The sequence below is a fragment of the Ananas comosus genome, linkage group 13 (assembly GCF_001540865.1).
Source record: "Ananas comosus cultivar F153 linkage group 13, ASM154086v1, whole genome shotgun sequence".
NCBI classification, from domain to species: domain Eukaryota; kingdom Viridiplantae; phylum Streptophyta; class Magnoliopsida; order Poales; family Bromeliaceae; genus Ananas; species Ananas comosus.
In genome coordinates this window covers 2,713,068-2,734,110 of record NC_033633.1, presented here as the reverse complement: position 1 = coordinate 2,734,110, position 21,043 = coordinate 2,713,068, and the positions used below count along the sequence as shown (strand labels likewise).

The following is a 21,043-nucleotide window of genomic DNA, read 5'->3' as shown; positions in this document are numbered from 1 at the left end:
AGATACTTCAAATACTCTAAATCAAGTCTAACGGAGCCGATCGTCGATTCGAAAGTCCAAACATCGAAAACAGCTTGGAAGCACGAAGCGCTCCATACTTTCGTAAGCATACCAGACGCACTCTTATATACTTTTTGTTATATTTATTTGGCGAGAAATATTATAAAAATTTTAGATTTTAGATAAAGATGTTGAGAATTTATCTGAACTAAGAATTATTTTAAGTTGGTTATTTAAATTTTTCAAAATTTTTTAATTTTTAATATCTAAACTTTCAATTTATTTGATTTGAGCCCGGAAATGATACTTTGACAATAACATTTAAATGTGTAGTTTATTTTTACAAATTTAATTAGCATATTTTATACAATTAATATTGTAAATATAAATTTATTAAAGTAAATAATTAGCTTAAATTTTGAAGTCAAAGTATCGTTGATTAATTAAAATTAAATAAATTAAAAAATTAAATAGTAATTTAAAATTTTAAAAGATTAGACAATCAATCGAGATGGTCTCGGAAAGGTGTGGAACAAAAAATTCAAGAAAAAAATGTTCTGTGAAATTTTTTTTTTTTTCAATTTTCCGTCCATTTGGTTCTAAGAAAAACTAATATTTTTATAAAACTGTTTTCCAAATTTTATAAAAAATTACTATTTTCATTTTCCAATTTTCTTTTCAGAAAAATGAAAATATTAGTTTTTCATAAAATTTGAAAAATAACTTTTCAAAAAAAATATTTTTTAGCAAAACCAAATGAGCGAGAAACTTTTTTTAAAAAAATCCTCAGAAAATCCTATTTTATTGGCCCTTGCGGGTTCGGTTTTGGTTTTCGCTAATTGATCACGTACCCGACCCAATCACACCCAGACCGGTCACTTTCGATCATGCTTGGGCTTAAAATATCCACATACTTTTCGGGCCAGGCCGAGTCCGAACCAATCGATATCTACCCGACCCAAAATCCGGCCTAGTTCGGTTCGGCTCAGGCCTAACTTAAAAAAGAAAAAAAAAAAAAAGTAAATTGTGGCCAGTTCCCATATGAATTATAAAACTTAATTGCATTATGTTAACAAAAAAAAAAAAAAAAAAATCCTTCAAATCGATCAAAATTTCACTGGTTATTGGATTCGAGAAAACTAACTACTAACACTTTAACTTCAAAAAGTTACAGCCAAACAGACGCTAAATTAAAATTATCATATTGTTCTTGACGAATATTACGACTTTGCTACACAAAGTTACGGTTCGAGAAACTATTAGACAATATTATATATCACCGCGCATATTATTGAATCATCTTAGCTATATATATCAAAATTTAACAATATATTAGATACAAACTAAGAGTTAAGGTCTCCCTGGACTCCTCGGATCATGGCGATTATTTGCGCCCGAACCCGGGTAGTCGTCGCTCTCTATGGCCATCCTCGCGATGATCTCTTCGTCGAGCCTTCGCATTTCCTGTTGAATTGTTGCATTATAAAAATATCATTCTCTACTAGCTTAAATTATTAGAGATAAATAGTTATTTTGCATTATTTTAATATGGTATCAGAATAAAAGGTACTGAATTCAAATCCCGCCAGCTTTTTAGCATTATTTAATTTTTTTAAATTTAATTAAATTTACATTTTAAGTCTATTAAAAAGTCTCGAGTCCAAACATAAAGGAGAGCATTAAATATACAGATAATAAAAATATGGTTCTTTATTAGCTTAAGCTATTAGAAACAAACGATTGTTTCATTATTTTAACATTCTCCTCTTTTTTCTTTTTTTTTTTCTTTTTTTTTCTTTTTTTTCTGTTAATTAAATTATTATCTCTGAATATTTAAGCTGTCGGAGGAATATTAATATGAATTGAGTTTCTATGTTTTCAAAAGTTTCACGTTATTGGTGTTTGTGGGTTTCGGCTCTTAAATTTAGAGGTATGCGATTAGAATGATAGTAGTCCCTGAGGACTGAACGGGTGATTAATTGAATACTATAATCTAACGGATAAAAATGGCCACAGGAGTAAGATCTAACAACAAAAAATTTATAAGCACCAAGTGATTTGTACTTTTAATACCACCATAGCAGGACTCTATTAATATTTACATTCAACAATGATATGGTTGGTGAAAAATTATTATTATTATTATTATTTTGTTTATAGTATTATTTTAAAACTAGCTAGGGAATAATAATAATAATAATAATAATTAAATATCCTTGCTGGTCAACCAATCAAGTACATGTCAAACTCTTGAAATTCATATATACCATATTATTCTACAGACAAATTAATTAAACAAGGATATATCCCTTATTTTATGTTAATCGACTATGTATATTCCCTAATCAAACACAACCATGATTGATCATTATCAATCTCGAAAATTAAGTGACAAAGGAATTTAATAAATTATATATTTTGAACTATAGAGTTCTCAAAAACGATATTCTATTAATACAATCATTGGATAGAGATCTTTTTGACCAAACATTAGTAAAGCTATAATAATAATAATAAAAATTTGGCATATATGAGAACAGGATCTCCCGTGACTGAATAGTTGTATTATCGTTCGTTAATTAATTGATTAGTTGTTTTCAAAAGGCAACATAAAATAAATACCCATGATTTCAATTTAACAAAGGAACAAAAAAGAAAAGAAACACTAGGAAGAGTTAAATATATAGTTGAGTTGGCGTAAAAATAGTATATATGTAAATTATAGGTTAATGAAATAAGAGCATGTTCGGTTCTACCGTAGGGTGTAGTAAAATGCACTATATTATTAATTTCTTCAATAAGTAGACACAATAAGGTTTAAATCAAAGTTTAATTTTCTGATTTGTTAGAATTAAACTTGATTAGATGTGGCCGTAGCCGAAAGTAGAAGAGAGGACCTTGTTTGCCACCTCTGGAGCTTCTGCTTCTTGGCTCGGCAACACAACACTTCCTGCTCCCAAAAAACAAAAAAACAAAAACAAAAAATAAAAATAAAAAATCAAGCTTTGTGTAACAAAGTAAACCAAATCCCTCAACACCTGTATTTGCACAAAGAAACACTCTAAAGCAGTAAATTAAGCACAAAAAAAGACCCCTTAAAACTATTGTGTAATCATCAAGACACACACACACACACACACACACACACACACACACACACACACCCCTTAAAACTATTGTGTAATCATCAACACACACACACACACACACACACACACACACACCCCTTAAAACTGTTGTGTAATCATCAAAACACACACACACACACACACACACACACACACCATTGTGTGAAAGGAGCAAAGAGAGGATTACTAGATAGAGGCACAGCAACCGAATGATGTAGAAAAAAGCATGAGAAGAAGAGAAGCAAAAGCAAGAGATGAAGCATTAATGGCTTCTTTTGATCCATCATCATATATATGTGATAAGGAGCCCTTCCACTTATATGAGAGAGAGAGAGAGAGAGAGAGAATGTGATTAAGCCAATGAAATGGTTGGCCAATCTATATAGTGGGTAGTGGGTAGTGGGTAGTGGGTATAGTGGGTAGTGGGGCTCCTACAAGCCCCAAGGTAGTATAGGACAAAGCACACCCACATCAAAAAGTCAACTTCATACACAGTTTAATTTGTCCACTAGATACTGATATTTCACGCATGACACTTTGAGACTTAAATTTTAATTATTATTATTGATTAAGTTCTATGATCTAGTTTAGTTAACTAGATATATACTGATGTTCCACTAATATAATAGTAATATCTTAGTAAATTAATGTTGCGATATTGATTATTACACTACTACGTACGTATATCAGTATCACATTAACAATTAACGCATCACTATTTAACCAACTAATTAATTAAACTACTGGATTTCATTGCAATAATTAATTAAGAAAGTTTAAATCCAAAATTATAATAAATGTAGAGAGTTTAGCCTTTATTTTTTTATTTATTTTTGTTCTAATACTAAGGGTGTGTTCTCACTTTTTTTTTTTTTAAAAAAGAAGACTTTTTTCAGTGTCTTTCTCTCTCGGTGTAACAAAAGTAGATCCACATTCCATATACAAAGCACATGTGAATTAGTGACAATGGTCAACGGCCCATGGAGCACAATATGATGAGCCCATGAAGTCAATTAATTAAAGTGGCTAAAATTGTAGAAAAAACCTTGCATATATTGCATTTTATTTATACAGACACACACACACACACACACATTAAACTACAGATTAATTTCTTCTTTTATTTTTTTTTTGAAAAAGGGGCTATTATGTATAAATAATGAAAGAGTTCTAATTGTACTTCACTTTTGGCTTCTCGCTTACAGCTTCTGATTTTGCATTTGTTGAATATAAATATTAAAAATACCGTTTTCTACCGGCTTAAGTTTTTAAAGAATAATAATTATTTCAAGTTGCTTAATTAACATATCGGGTGCTAATAAGTTCAAGTTCCACCAGGCTCCTATCTCTTCCATTTAATTCAAGTCAATGTCTTAATCAAAAATTCTCAAATCCGTACATAAGAAAAAGTGTTGAATATAAATATTAAAAAATTCGTTCACTGATAGCTTAAGAATGCGAAGAACAATGATCATTTCACTTTATTTAACAGCAATTATGTAGTTGAATCAGAACTCTCCACAGCTTTAATTTTCATCCTCAATATATATGTCGTGTTTATATATTTTTTTTTGAGAGAGATGTCGTGTTTATATTAGAATTAACCTCTCTCCTTTTCTCTTCTTTTTTTTTTTTTTTTTCTTTTAACATTATGATATTATGCCTTATTATTAATTTGCAGCCACAATTTCTAGTGAAAAAGCAAGTTTCTTTTTATATGTTTGCGACACACGTATATATGGACCCTGAAAACCATTACTCATCCACTGAGAAAGAAGTTCATGTGGAAGGAGAGAGATATAACATCTTTTTGCATATAATAAGACATTAATTTCCATTTTCCAAAAGGTTTTGTGTAATTTGTGTTCCTGCTTGTGGGCATGCAAGGTGTGTTTTTACGCAAAGTGAATAGTTTCATATGGAATAAATAATAAAGCGTACATTAATTGGGTTGACAAACTATTCAATTATATGAAATAATTTTTTTTTTAAAGTTTAAAAAGCTTAAGTTAGTAGAGAATAGTATTTTAATATTTTAATATTTAATATTTCTATCATGTATAGGTTTGAAATTTTTTGATAGGCCTATGATGTGAATTTGAATTCAATGGGAAGAAATCAAGTATATATGCATGCTAGGAGCTACCCTAGCATGACTCGAGCTCAGAACCTCCTATTTTGATACATTAGAACGCGACGAGCTTAAATCGTAGAGGTTGATTCACGTATTCTCGAATCGTCCACGAAATCGCTCTAAACTCGATCACGATGGATCGAACTACAAACAAATACAATCTCCAATCCACCGTTCAAGACCCTCTAGAATAATAAGTTAATGGAGGATGTGGTTCTTATCTTTCTTTCTTGGTTTTCTTATTATCTCTCTTATGAGAGATAGTCTGTATATTTATAAGAGATTTCAAAATTCTAATAGGTACGTAAAAGATAAGACTAAATCCGTTTATAGTTGTTATCCTAATATAGGTAGAATTTATATCTAATTAGCTTTTCAATTTAAAAGCGAGATTAATCCTAATCTAATTAGACAACATAATAACAGTCGGATTGAGCCCGATCACGGACATACCCGTTTCAGTTTAACTAAATGCCAACAGGATTGAAATAACTCAAAGATAAGAGCTAGAGCTTCAGTATAAGTGATAACTTTTATCCTTTATTTTGATGGAAATATAGATATATACCATAGGTAAAGTTATATATATATATTTTAACTCAATTTTCGTGATTTTGACTTCGCCTTGTATGATAGCTAAATCGACTTCCTCCACACTTTCATTATTTTAAGAAAATTATTAAAATGTTATTGATATTAAAAATTACCGTAAGTATATTTAGATTTTCTTTTGTACCCACAATTATTAATATTAGAGTTCATGGAGAGTAAAATCCCTATCTTAAGGTGCGAGTTTGGTGCACGAGCCCAAACAAATGAGTTCGGCGTGACTCATGTAAAATGGTTAAGGACATAGAGCTAGAGTTATTCGGAGAAACATATAAAAGAGTAGAATTTGTATATTAATTAATCAAGAATTAATTTGTTAACATGGGTGATCTAATTTATTTAATTAAGTGGTGTTGATCATAGTGTCCAATAGCATGTGGAAAACCATATTCTTTTGCTAAAACTATGAACTTGGACAAGCCAACACATCTTTTTTTTGAACTTTTTTTTAATTACTTTGTCTCCTTTAGTGAGCTACAACAGATGCATAAATACATTAGTTGTTTCCTTTTACATTAATTACTGATAACAGTGGTTATCATCTTCTCCCCCCTTCTACCTTTAATGGATCACTCGCCCAAAATACCAATAAATAAAAAAATAAAAATATTTTGTGATCTCTTTAATCCATCTTACTGCTTCAGACTTTGATTGTCGACAAACACTACAACATTTGTTTCTCTTGTAAGTAAATTTAAGGGCAAACTTCAAATACCACCCTTTTGGTTTCGTACTTTCTCACTTTAATATTATGTGATTAATTTAAAGTGTATCAGTTTAGCACACTGTGGTTTTTTTTTTTTTCTCTTTTCGTCAGCTCCTCCGTTAACATTTCGTTAAATTATATATAAAAAACTTCAGACGTTTTGTGGTTTAAAAAATTGTACTTGTCACTGTATGATTTTTCTTTCTTTCTTTCCTCTTTCTTTCATTATAAGAGCAAAGAATCGATTGTTAAATAAAAATAGCAAAATGATATACTTTATAAACCATACGCTAGTAAAATATAAAATATATATTTATTGTTTTATAGTTCGCACTATATGATCGCGTAGTTTGTAAAATGTATAACTATATAGTGTCCTAGCTAGCTATAGTCGACAACATGTTTTCAAACTATAGGATGACAAAGAAACATTGCGCCAAACGGTAGGGGGTAACTAAAGTTTACCCTTTCGTTTCGTATCTTTGCAAAGACCCAACTCAGATGAAGAGTCTACTAACAAATTAAAAATTAAAAGTTCGTCTCGATCGATTGTTGATCACTTCATTGGCATTGTTAATTGGGCATATCTTGTAGTATATATTTAAGTGGCCAAATGATTTGTTCAAATCTCCAACTAGACTGGTGGTGGATGATCATGACATTAAAAAGGACACTTCATGTGGGTTCCTAGTCATGCCACATCTTGTTGAACTTTGCTTATTAGCTCCAATTCAAAAGTTCTCTAAAAAATAAACCATTTTTTTTGTTTTCTTTTGGAGGTAAAAACTTCTAAATTTATTAAATCATGCCTTTAATTATGTCTTTCTTTAACCAGAAAATGTAATTTGAAGGTGGGAGAGCCCACCACCATATTTAACAAATCTAATTAATTGCTCATTTAGCATATTTTCTGCAGCAGTTTCTCTGCTTTAGAAAATAAAAACTTAGAAATTAAGAATACGACGAATAAAAAGGTTCGGACATAAAGAAAATTAAAACTATCACCCTCGAAATCAGAAGTTGTAATTTCATATATAATAGCGTCTCAATTTGTATTTGCGAATAATACACGTGGCATCCTGAATGGTGCTAAATCAGATGATGTGCAAAAGTTTGAAAATATTATATATGACTAGCATATTAAGCCAATATCTGCGCTTAAATATTTAATCAACGGTTTGAGTACAATAAATTAATAGTGCTAGTGGGATGGATCGTTATAACATCTGCACAAAACTATCAGTAACTAATACTTAATATTTTTGGGCTCGTTTTCTATACGAAATCGATCTTTTGAATAATATAATATTATAGCCAATTACAAACTCCTTCGTTCTATGAGGTTGTACTTTTAATATCTAATGAATTTAAATTTTTGTAAATATATAATGAGTTAAATTTTCATCTTTAATCTCACTTATCAGTTCCACGTGCCTTTTAAATCCAAGATGCCAAGTGAGACCAGTGGCGGATCTAGATTATGAGGAGTGGAGTCAGTTGACCCCGCTAATTCCCGCACAAAAAAGTCCCCACATCTCTAAGAGTGGAATACATTTTATCATTAACTTTATTTTATTGATTAATTGATACCATTTTATTTTAATAAATAAGTAAATTATGTCTTTTGATCCCATATGGCACCTCTTTCAATTTTATAAATTTGAATTCTAATTTAAAAAAGCATCTATTAAAATGTAAAAATAAATATTTTACATTTTGTTTTAAAATAATAGTGATTTTGGTGAAAGAATAATCCTATCTAATGATGCTATCATATATCATTTCCAAAATATAAAAGTACGTCGAAAATAATTATAATTCAAATTTATACATTTTCTATTTATTTTATTGAAAAAACTTACAACAGTAAATTTTTTTTAATTTTTCTCTTTCTTTCACTCCTGTAATTGACTTTGGTATTCTCTGGAACAGTCAATTACGATGTTCTGAAAGAGTAGGGTCATTATCGAATTTAATTTATGACGAACGAAACAACAAAAATAAATATTTATGGCCGAAAACAATTACACGGAGCCTTCCACTTTTTATGCAATAGACATGTGCTGAATAGTATGGTTCAACAGATCAGTCCCAAACTATATCAACCCAAAACCTGACCCAAATTTAACTATCTAGCTATAAAACCAATTTTTTGACCAAAATGTATATTGATCTTTAAGCTCTCAATTTGGAAAATTATTTAATCAGTCACGTGTGGGATTCAAGGTGGATTTTTAAAAATCTGAATCTGAGACTTAAACCTAAAACTCGGATCTGAATCCGATGTCAGTCCCAATGAAAACTCATACCCAGAACCGAACCTGAACAAAAATCCGGAACTCGAAAGTCCGAACTCGAAACAATTATTTCTCTTTACCATATTTTAAAATATATTATATTAAAATTTAAATTTATAAAATACAAATTCAAATATAACATCAATCATTCATATATCATATAATAATATAAAATCAATTTGGATTCGGATTAGGTTCGGGTTCAAGTGTAATAAAGACAAAATCCATATCCTAACCTGAAATCGCTGGACTTTCATCTTTATAATCATACCTAAAATTATATTCATTTAGTATCAAATATCTGTCATATTCGATCGGTTCGAATTCAGATAAAATTTTGAGTATTCATACCCATTAACATACCTATGCATGTCTATGCATGATGTTGCCATGTGGTGTGTTCACATTAGCCTGTTCAAATTCAAACCAATTCACCTAAAATGTGGATTAGAATTCATCCTAAGAAGTTAAGAATAATGATACATTATATATTTCTTATTAGTTAATAAATATATCTTCTAATAAATATCTTAACAGATGTTCAAATTCTAATCTCTATATAAAAATTAGGATATTTTTTAAGGGATTTTGATAATCTATATATATGATACAGTTTATCTCAAATTTTGTATCTAAGAGTACTATCTTCTTCTACTCTCTATGCTCTCTCTGGGAGAAGACGAGATACGTGAAAAGTGGGAGAAGACGATATATGTTCAGAAATATTAAGACAAGGATGATTCAACAAGACTAGTAAAACAAGCAATCTGATCTTTTCTTAATTTCTGGATACGTTGGCTACTTAGTTTGTAAGTTTTCGCTACCCTCTTATTCTAACAATTGGTATAAGAACCGTTTTGCTTATTTTCGACTTTTAATCATATCTATTATGCTTGTTTTGTACACATGTTTCATTAATTTTTTTTATATGTATAGATTTGTTCTATAAATTTTTTTATTCGTTTTCTATATAAATTTTTTTTGGTTAAAGTAAACTAGTTTTAGTTTTCTTTAAGTTGATCATGAGACATGCGATTATTTTTTTTTATATCGATTGTGTGTTTTTTCTTTCTACTTCTTGCATTAAAAAAAAAATTTAAATCTGTTGTACTTTTTTTTTTTTTTGATTTATGCGTCCCGGGAGGAAAAGAAAAAAAAAAAGACAGCTGCGGGCGGGTGGAGGGCCCGGTCCGGCCCGGCCCGGCCGGAGCAGGCTGTGGGGCCGGTCGGCCCAGAAACGGGCGAGCAGGCCGGCCCGGCCTGCGCGGGCCGTCCTTCGTTTCCTTTTTTCTTGGTTTGTTTATTTATTAAAAAATAATTTATTCCTCTCCGGTAATAATTTTTTAGTGTGGGTATACAACAACAACAACATACAAAAAAAAATAAAAAATAAAAAATAAAAAATCTTTTGGTTCATGTATACGTGGACAATGATCTGCAACGTGTGGGAGAAAACGAAATACATAGAAGGTTTATAAGTATCAAAATAAAGGCGATTCAAAAAGGCTAGTAAAATAAGTAATTCAATTCATTTTTCGTTTCTGGATACGTTGGCTATCCAATTGCCCTCTTATTCCGACACATGCGACTGCAAAATTTAAATTTTCTCAGAAGGTATAAATGTGATAATTAAGTTGGTTCTACAAATACTTTAGACTTGATATGATTAATCCATAATCTAGAAGATAGTTTTCTTGCCTTTAATATATTTAATCCATGATTTGGAAGTAGTTTTATTACCTCCAATATTCGGTTTCAAAAAATGAATTAACTAATTATTGTCCACCCCATATCCATTAATTTTTGGTTGAATTCACACTAGGATTAAGTTACTATTACTAGATAGAATAGTTGGTAGGTTTTTTTTTTTTTTTTTTGTTCTAAATTATCCAAAAGTGTGCACCTGTGACTTTTGTTGGATTCACAATAGGAAGAAATTACTATCACATTATCTAATTGGCACGTGTCCTTCGCTTGGGTTATGAGACCTAAAATCCGATCAGGCTTTGAATTAACTGTTGGCTGAAATAGATCTAACTATCTATTTCGAAATAATAAGCTCAGGAGACTAAAAAGTTAAATTATATTGAGACCAATAAGTTGAGTGGAGTTGCGGTTTTTAATAAACCTAACGGTAAGAGACTCGACAACAAACCCAATATCCAGATGGGATGAGTCAATTAAAATCCGTGAGCACTGTAACTGAGTCCTTGTGTGATCGGCAACTCCTTCCTGTTAGCACATATTTTGGGAACAGTCGGTTAATTAGCGTTTACGATCCGCATTCACGTCAGAAACTAAAGATAATATCGCTATTTAAAACTGTTGGCTGATATCCTCTCTGGCCTGAATCTAAGACCTAAAATTGAGTCGCACTTTGAGCAAAAAATATGCGTGTTCTGACTCTAGGCATCTTACGGTTGGATTCACATCCGAAACAACAAACTATTATCACTAGTTAAAGCAGTTGGCTAGAATCTCATTTTGCTCAGAAAATGTGCGAGTGCTTATGGATGAGTCAATATAGGACAAAATATATTTCCTCGTAGTTACATTCTCGGCTAATGATGTAATCTGAATTACGTTTGCAACACTTACGTATTATGGATGGGTTACTTGTAACTAGGAATGTAATTAAATTAATCTACACGCTAATTGGTTTGTGTTCGTTTGCTTCATAATTAAGATCTTCTTTTTTTTTTGTTGACTTGAAATATGTGGATAAGGTGGTTGTTATTACAAATTTACAAGTTCTCCTATAAAAAAATATATATTATTTTTCCACTTTTGACTTGAGTCTTCTTTGAGTATGTGCATTTTTATAATTTATCATAACAAGATAAGGATACTTGCACTTTTTACTTAAATTTATATTTTAGTCTTGAGTTAGTTAATTCGTAAATTATTCGTGAATTTTTGAAAGCCCAAATAAAAAAGTCTGTATGCGATTTATTCCAAAAAAAAATTAGAATAAACACAAATTTTTGGACCAGATTAATTATTCGCGAATAATTCACGCATGCCAAATTATTCGGCCAACAAAAACGCATAGAATTTTTGGATAAAATTCCTTTCTCCATTATTTCTGAATTATTGCCAAATTATTTGCGAATTATTCACGGATTATTGAAAAACTTTATGAACTTTTGGACGACAATGAATTTTGCTATTGCTTTTTTTACTTAATCTACTTTATTTTATAGCTCTCTATTTTTATAGACTTAAGAATTTATAATTATTTATACTAGTAGCATAAATCTAGAAAAAAACTTAATTTATAATTCTTAATTATTTGTACTAGTAGCATAAATTTAGAAGAAAAAAAAAAACTTAATTTAATAGCTGAATTTTTTGTTCCGAAGTTTTAATTGGTGAATGTATAATTTCTGCATAAATTGTGTATTCGAATAATTGGCAAACCTGTTTTTTAAGCCGTTTCTTTTAACGAATTTAAAAATTAGAATACAAATTTAATTCATATTATACCGGTACCAAATTGTTGCCCAATTTAAATTAAGGGATAATTGCCTATATACCCTTCATGCATCCGGAAATATTCGATCTACCCCTACTTTTTTTTTCTTTCTAAAATGTCCCTCATACGTTCCACCGTTATTCCAAAATACCCCCGCAGTTATCCCCTGTTAGCTTAACTCGGGTTAAACATGGGTTAAATCTATACTAGAGTTAAAACCTGAACAAAATACCTATTTTGCCCCTACTTTATTATAGTAATCCCTAAGATTATCCTCTCTTTCTTCCCCAATTTTGTCGCCACCACCGGCCGACTCCTCCGCCACCACCGGCCGGCTCCTCCGCCTCTTCCTCACCTCCTCGCCTCATCTCCTCCCAGACCACCACCACCTCCCACACCTCCACCTCCAACACCACCCATCTCGTCGCTCTCGTTGTCCTCCTCCGCCGCCGCTCTCGTCGTCGCCGTCGTCCTCTTCCTCCGCCGCCTTGGCCGGCGCCGGGAGCAAGAGGGCCGCAGCGACGATCCCATCTCTCGCCGCTCTCGTCGTCCTTCTCCTCATCCGCTGCCTTGGCCGGCGCCAGGAGCAAGAGGGCCGCAGCTCCATCGGACCCCTGCACGCCTTCTGCTCCGGATCCGGCTGAAGGGTAAATAAGAAAAGTATTTGCTATATGAAGGGTATATAAGAAAAGTTTGTTACGGTACAAGGGTATATTGGAATGGGCAAAATGGTAATTTTTCAGAGCTAACGGCAGCTCACTAACGGAACTTAACTCTAGGGGTATTTTAGAAAAACTTGGAACATAAGAAGGGTATTTTCAATATTAGCCTTCTAAGAGGGGTAAATAAGAAAATCGGGAACTTTTCAGGGGTATATAGGCAATTGCCCCTTAAATTAACTAACTATGCTACAGATTAAGTACATATGGATATTGGTATTTTATGAAGGTTAATTAGTTAGTGTTGGTTCCCAACCATAGTTAGTTAATTCGGATTCGGCAAAAATTTAGTACTATTATAATTCGAATAAAATTTGTATCTTAATTTTTAAATTCGTTGAAAAATACAGCTTAAAAAACGAATTCGCCAATTATTCGGATACGCGATTTATATGAAAATTATACGTTAACCAATTAAAAATTCACGATAAAAAATTCAGCCATTAAACTAATCTTTTTTCTCTTAATTTATGTTACCAGTATATATAGTTATAAATTCTTAAGAATATAACAATAGAGAGTTTACAAAATAAAGCAAATTAAGTAAAAAAAGCAATAGCAAATTTTATTATCATCTCCTTCTTCATCTTTTTCATGATCCACAAATTCCGGAAGTTCTTGAAGTTTTTCAATAATTCGCAACTAATTCGTGAATAATTCGGCAATAATCCGAAAAGAAATTTTATTCAAAAATTTTGTGCGTTTTTTTGGCCGAATAGTTCAGAATACGCGAATTATTCGCGAATAATAAATCTAATAAAAAAATTTGCATTTTATTCTGAATTTTTAGAAATAAATCGCATATAGACTATTTTATTCGAATTTTCAATAATTTATGAATAATTTACAAATTAACTAACTATGTTATCAATCCAACCAATACTAATTAGTGTAGGAGTGTGCAGTTTGCACCCTAAATTGGGTTGAGAAAAACTTTTTGCAAATAAAGGACAATTAAATATTTGATCTTGACTTGGGTCGTCTCAACGACTCGTTAACTCAATTTCCACAAGGTTTCATTTGTGGGACTCGTCAAATAGATGTCGAATAGCCACATCTATAGACTGTAGCCCATAGAAAAAGAAGACTATTCCGCAATTTGGCGGGTTGTCTGGACAGAGAGAAACAAGAAACTTTTCAATGTCACCCAAGCTATTGAGTGCATCTTACGTCTGACGGAATCGTGGGCACAGCTTCGATGACTGCACCGGCTCCTTTTCAATTGTTTTTCTGCTTTCTTCTTGTTATGTATTTTGGCTATGCCTTGAAGGACTTTGCTGTTTTCATCCTGTCTGTTTAGTTCATCTCGTTTAATGAATGAAGCAGTTAGCTTGCTATTTTTTTCTCAAAAAAAATAAGACAACTATTTATATATTTCTGAAAAATTTTTAATTTTCTTATTTATTTCTATTAGAAGACTAATATTAAAACTATTCTTTTAATATTTTATTTCAAATATAATCTCTAAAGTTAAATTCTGTTAGTAAACGATTAGGAACAACCGTTATCTTCATAAAATTATTATTTTATTCTTTCACATTTATCCTTTTTGTCGTCACTAATTTTTCTTATTGCCTACATCAAGTGTAGCAATACATTACATGAACTATACATATTTTTCAATGATTGACATAGCAGATTCAAAATCTAATATAATAAATATATGCAATCTAGTGCACTATATAAAAAGACTAGGTATAAACCACTAGATTTAGACTTTTATAATAATGTTTTATAAATACATTGCATAAAAAATAGTAATACACCAAGAAAGTTTTTTTTTGGTACACGTGTCACTCTGTCCTTCATCTCTCATTTTCTCTCTCTCATTTTCTCTCTCTTAATACCCTTCCCAATGATAAAAAATAATTGCCTGCTCTAGGTCTAGCAATACATTTGGTGAACCAAACATATTTTTCAATGATTGATATAGCAAATTCGAAGTCTAATATGATAAACAAAATCTACACCGTATAAAAAATTAGGCATAAAAAACTACAACGTTTAAACTTTTATAATAAAGTTTTATAAATGTGGTGCATAAAAAATAGTAATATACTCGGTATATAGAATAATTTCTTCCATATTATCTACGTGCTCATCATTTTTTAAAAAATGTATTTACATTATTATAATAATTTTTTTTCTTAATTTTTTGTTCACATGCGCTTAAATAATTTTACTTACAACCGACTCGTATATTTTCCTTACACTATTTTTCTTTAGGCATAAAAGAGCCAGCATCCTGCCCTATAGTGAGAGGTCAAGTTGTGCTGAATTACATTCAAAATGACGATAGGTTGGGTTGAGTTAAATCATGTTCGAAGCTGCATGAGACTGCTGGTTAGGCCGAGTCACAATCGAGACCCATAAGCATTATGTCTATACATTTTAAGTGAATTCGGCTAAAAATATGAAGAAACTAAACTTCAAACTTGGAACCTCAGATAACTACGATCAAAATCGGTGATGCTATATTTAAATCTTAATTGCTGATTCAACAAGACTGATTATGATACAGTAGCCGAATCAGCTAACTAGTCATTATCGCGTCATCCCTGATCATAGCTAAATCAGCGATCACACCATCTCATACAAAAGTTAATCGAAATAGGAGGTAGCAGCTAGATTGAAACAGAAATCGAAGTCTAATTCCTTAATAAAGGAAACTAAAGTTTAGAAAATCTTTAATTATGAACTTAATTGATAAGTTCAGAGACCAAAGCTGCAATTCACCCACCAATTGCAAAATTGTCCTCTACAGCCAACCCATTAAAAGCCCATTTGTACGTAGTAAGAAGCTTAAAATTCTACCCTGTTACGAGAGGCCTATATATTTTTGGTCCTTTTTTTGTTTTATTTTATTTTTTACTACTGTTTGCGGTTGACTTGACTTGAACCGTCACAGAAGTTTCATGGATTTTTCCTCGCTTAAACTATCTCTAGAAGTGTGAAAGCAACAGTAAACAATATGCAAGAGCAAAGGAATAAACTACATTGAGTCCTTTACCATGTACCTTCCTTGTATTTCCTTTGGCATGTTCTTGTCCTCCAAGTTGCACATTTGAAACCCATATATATTCATGGCTTGTGACAAACTTATTCTCAATATCTATCGTCACTTTGTTTCATCACCAGAGCGTTGAGACAAGTACATACATAGCAAATATGGAGGACACCTTCTTCCTCGACTCGATCGCGTACTTCTTACGTTCCACTCTACCATGCATGATAACCAACTTCCTACAGGATCTCCTTTTGTGTAGCTTGAACATCGTCGGCCTCCTTTGCGCATCGCTCAAACTTATAATTACTCGAAACGAGTCTTTCGTCGACGAAGAGGAGGAAAAAGAGGAGGATTCGCGCGGCGAGCGCTGCGATGGATGCAGCGACAACGAAGGAGAGCTGACGTATGACGATGTGACAATGGTGATGAGGAGACTAGGAGTGCTGGGCTGGAGCGAAAAGCTAGAGGTGTGTAGAAGTGAGAGCAAGTGCAGGGAATGTAGCTTGGTGGAAGAAGCTCGGGTGTTGATGGAGGAGAAAGAGGCGAGTTTGGAAGAGCTCGAAGAAGCGTTTTACGTGTTCGATCGGAACGAAGACGGTTTCATAAGCCCCACAGAGTTGTGGAGTGTGATGAGGAGATTGGGGTTGCAGGAGGGGTCGAGATATAAGGATTGTGAGAGGATGGTTGGAGCATTTGATGGAGATGGTGATGGGAGGATTAGCTTCCCTGAGTTTAAAAGCATGATGGAGAACACTATGTAGCTAAATAATGTTTTTAATTAGCCTTTTGTTTTTGTGGTTTCCTTGTTGAATGTTGATTAATTTGCTGTTGCGTGTGTAGGGTTAGTTTTTTATAACTTACGAGATCTTATTAACATGTACTCTAGTACTTTTGTTATTGTTGGAAATAATAATCCAAACTTAATTAAAATATAGTTATAGATAAGTTTAAATATTTTATTATGGTTAGGATATTATTTTATCCAAAGTATAATTAGATTTATTATCTATTATGATTTGATGGTTATATATAGTTAGGCATGGGTTAGTTAGAGGAATAGGTTAATTAAAAGAATAAGTCATAATAGACATTGCTTTACGGGTACCTACCGAGAATGTAATTAATTGTCTTTTATTAATAAAGTATTAGTTTAGTTATCTTCTTCCTCCTCCAATATATTTTCTCTATATTATTTTGTTCTATTTCAGATCTTGGGTTATATAATCGATATCAGCATAAATACTAGTTCCAATAATTGGTATCAGAGAAAATCACGATTCCAACAAGTGGTATCAGAGCCGGAAAGAGCCGGAAAGTACCATCTGACTTATAAACCAAATGATACTATATTCGAAAAGAATATAGATCCAATGTACCGGATAGCTACGTCAAAATCAAGCGACTCGTAGCTGATCAACGAAGGTGACGTTCAGGTAAAACCAAAGTGAAGGAATCGCTTTAAAGAAATTGGCCTCCGCACAACACACGACAGCAGGTGGTTGTGACGCTTGACGAAAAGAGAGCAACGAGAGCCCGTGAAGAGATCCAAGAAGACTTGAACAGATAGCCAGGAGGGCTAGGCAAGCAAGCCGAAGTAGAGAAAATTCGGCGAGATCTTGATGAATTAAGGATGTCATTTAAACAGAAAGGTACAAATCTGAAACTTATTTTTCAGATTATCAAGTTTTTGTTATGGATTTAGATATTAGTTTATTCAACCTGGCTTACAAAAGTTCGATGGAACAAACTTTAAACGATGGAAAATCACCATTCGATGTTTTTTTAGAATTTCAAGATTTGTGGGGTATAGTAGAAAATAGAAATTATGAAAAAGAATTTGGTGAGGAGATTTTAGAAAAAGAGATAGAGAAGTTCTATCATATATTTTACAAGCAGTGAATCTATCATTGGTTGGTAAAATTTTAACGATAAAGACAGTACAAGAAGCGTGGAGAATGCTATCGAAAATTGGAGGAGAATATTTACAGGAAGAAAATGAAATTTAAGAAGAAAAAGAAATTCAACCCAACAATAAAGATACTAAAGTCCCAATTTGCAAAGAAATTTGGAAAGAAAAATCTAATCAAAATCATGAAGATCATATTCGTGAAGAGTATGTTGATGATCAAAACGGTGCAACTCAGATCGACGAGAAAGTTCACTATGATAATATGATTGAAGAAATTTCTATTGATGAAAAAATTATACAGCAAAGCGCGGAGAAAGTTTATCATAATTTTGTTGTGATCGAAGATGCAAATCACAAATTAGATTTACGAAAGCAGAAAGCACATGAAAATGCACAAATCAAGATCAATGCATTGAACAAACATCGTGTCGATCAAACTCTCCTCGGTTACCACAAAATTATAAAATTCATATCGATCCAATTTTATCAAAATTACATGTTTTTCAAGATATTTGTTGGACTGCAGATTTTTAAGGATGGTGTGGATAATCAAGACTACAGATGGCAAAGATTTCAACCATGGCAACATCATTGGACATGCGTCATGCTGCACAACTCGAACAAGACGACAACAACAGCGACAGAGATTGCAAAATCAAAGTGCGTGTTCACGGGATTTGCGACTCGTAGATAAAGTTTGAATTAAGGGAGGATGTTGGAAATAATAATTCAAACTTAATTAAAATATAGTTATAGATAAATTTAAATATTTTATTATGGTTAGGATATGTATTTATCCAAAGTAAAATTAGATTTATCATCTATTATGATTTGATGGTTATATATAGTTAGACATGGATTAGTTAGAGGAATGGGTTAATTAGAGGAATAAGGTTTCGTTTGGGATTGCGGGGAGATTGCGTTATGTGCGGTGAGAAACGACGATGGAAAAATACCCTGTTTGTTTTCGTACGTAATATTGCGTTCCGCATATCGCGATGAGTCAGTTATGATATATTTTCTGCGGTCCCACCGGATAACGCAGAAGCATATCCCTATATGCTTTTTTCTCAACTCCATTTTATCTAATAGCGTTAGATAGACCTCAATACCAAACTAAGCCTAAGTCATAGTAGACATGGCTGCATGGGTGTTACCGAGAATGTAATTAATTGTCTTTTATTAATAAAGTATTAGTTTAGTTACCTTCTTCCTCCTCCAATATCTATTCTTCATATTATTTTGTTCTATTTTAAATCTTGTGTTATATAATCGGTATCAGTACAAATACTAGTTCCAACAATTGGTATCAAAGAAAATAACGCTTCCAACCGTTATATATATATTTTCCAATAGTCCTGCTAAACTACAAGTTAATAAGTTTGCATGGTAACAACTAACAAGTTGATATGATTTTTTTTTTTTTTTTTTGATATCAAAGTTGAGATGTATCAATAGTGGAAAACATAAAAAGGTTTAATCTCTGGGGATTAGTGAGTTAATCTACCAAATTAATTATGAACTTTATCTTACTCTCAATAACTGGTGTTAATTGGAGCTAGCCAATGACTTGAAAATTTAAGTTGTTTAATTTGCGTGTTGCGATCGAGTTATCGATGATACATTTGATCTTAATGAGTAAGGCCTAGGGACTAAGCAGGAATTAATTAAACATGATTTAATAAAGTTGGCAAAAAGACTCAGGTGAAAGAGTGTGAGTTAGAAATAACTACGAAAGAGTATAAAATGTGATTAGAAAAGAGCCAAGAGTGATTCTGAGTATTAATTAGTATTAACTTTAAAAGAGCATGAAGAGTGATTAATTGAAAAAGAGTTCAGAGTAACTTAATTTGTATATTGGTTCAAAATTATATGGCCAATTTGTATAAAAAATCCACTTATTTTGGGCTTTTGCAAAATCGGGCCACCTTTTTCATTTTTTGCAGATTCGGTCCGCTTTTTCAGCAAACTGACCAAAATACCCTTATTACTTTTTCTCTTTCCTCTTTCTCTCTCCTCTTCGTTCTCTCGTTCTTTTTTTTTTCCGTCGGAAAAAAAAAAAGCAAAGGCCAGGCGGAGCAATTTTTTCTTCTATTTTTCTTTCTCTTCTTCTTCTTCCTCTTGCTGAAGCACCTTTTTTTTTTCCCTCTTCTTTTCTTCTTCTCCTTCTTCTTCTTCTTCTTCTTCCCTCCTCGTGACCGGCTGTTCGAGTCCGGGCTCCACCCGGCCTAGTACCGCACCCGCCTCTGCAAGGACGAGACCGGCTCCACCCGCCGCGTTTGCGTTCTTCGCACACAAGCCCGACGAGCACCAGCGACCGCCAACCCCGCGGCGATGGTGGGGGCGCGCGGGAGGCGGGCGGCAAGGTGGAGCGGGGTGTCGCAGCTGGGGACGTCACGCCGGTCGAGGGCGGCGGTCACGCGCTCCGCCCGGCGCTCCGCTCGGGCGGCGTCGGCCGCCGTTNAGCGACCGCGAGCGCCGCGGCGATGGTGGGGGCGCGCGGGAGGCGGGCGGCGAGGTGGAGCGGGGTGTCGCAGCTGGGGACGTCACGCCGGTCGAGGGCGGCGGTCACGCGCTCCGCCCGGCGCTCCGCTCGGGCGGCGTCGGCCGCCGTTGCGATCTCCAACGGCTTCTTCTTCTTCGTAATGGTGTAATGGTGCACGCGGGCCGGTGCACGCAGCGGCGGCGGGCGGGCACGCGGGAGTGCTGCGGCTGCTTCTTCTTCGTCATAATGGTGTAATGGTGCACTATTACACCATTAATGGTGTAATGGTGTAATTACACCATTAACGGTGTAATGGTGCACCATTACACCATTAATAGTAAAATTACACCATTAATGATGTAACCATTACACCATTAATGGTGAAATTACACCATTAATGGTGTAATGGTGTAATTAATGGTGTAATGGTGTAATTACACCGTTAACGGTGCACGCGACTCGCGGAGCGGAGCCGCGGGTGGAGCTCCAGCGCCGCCGCAATGAAGCCATGGCTCGCCGGCGCCGGCGGTGGCGCCGCCACAGTGAAGATGCCCACCGCTCCCTGGATGACAGG

General features: G+C 33.4%; 2 protein-coding genes across 2 annotated transcripts; one reads left to right on the top strand and one right to left on the bottom strand.

The window, feature by feature from the left end:
• LOC109719143 lies at nucleotides 1,125–3,479 on the bottom strand. The gene is made up of 3 exons (XM_020245675.1): nucleotides 3,316–3,479; nucleotides 2,898–2,950; nucleotides 1,125–1,464 (listed from the first exon to the last, which is right to left on the bottom strand). The coding sequence occupies exons 1-3, from the start codon at nucleotides 3,416–3,418 to the stop codon at nucleotides 1,351–1,353; spliced, it is 270 nt and encodes an 89-aa protein (XP_020101264.1). The 5' UTR covers nucleotides 3,419–3,479; the 3' UTR covers nucleotides 1,125–1,350.
• On the top strand, nucleotides 16,207–16,848 carry LOC109719065 (probable calcium-binding protein CML45). The gene has a single exon (XM_020245577.1). It carries the CDS (start codon nucleotides 16,237–16,239, stop codon nucleotides 16,834–16,836), a length of 600 nt encoding a protein of 199 aa, XP_020101166.1. The 5' UTR covers nucleotides 16,207–16,236; the 3' UTR covers nucleotides 16,837–16,848.

What these genes read in the sequence shown, in the direction of transcription:
- LOC109719143 (XM_020245675.1), bottom strand. Translation starts at nt 3,418, where the DNA reads ATGATGATGGATCAAAAGAAGCCATTAATGCTTCATCTCTTGCTTTTG. An exon ending in GGTTGCTGTGCCTCTATCTA is followed by an intron (nt 2,951 to 3,315) that starts GTAATCCTCTCT and finishes TTTTGGGAGCAG; the next exon opens with GAAGTGTTGTGTTGCCGAGC. An exon ending in CTCCAGAGGTGGCAAACAAG is followed by an intron (nt 1,465 to 2,897) that starts GTCCTCTCTTCT and finishes ACAATTCAACAG; the next exon opens with GAAATGCGAAGGCTCGACGA.
- LOC109719065 (XM_020245577.1), top strand. Translation starts at nt 16,237, where the DNA reads ATGGAGGACACCTTCTTCCTCGACTCGATCGCGTACTTCTTACGTTCC.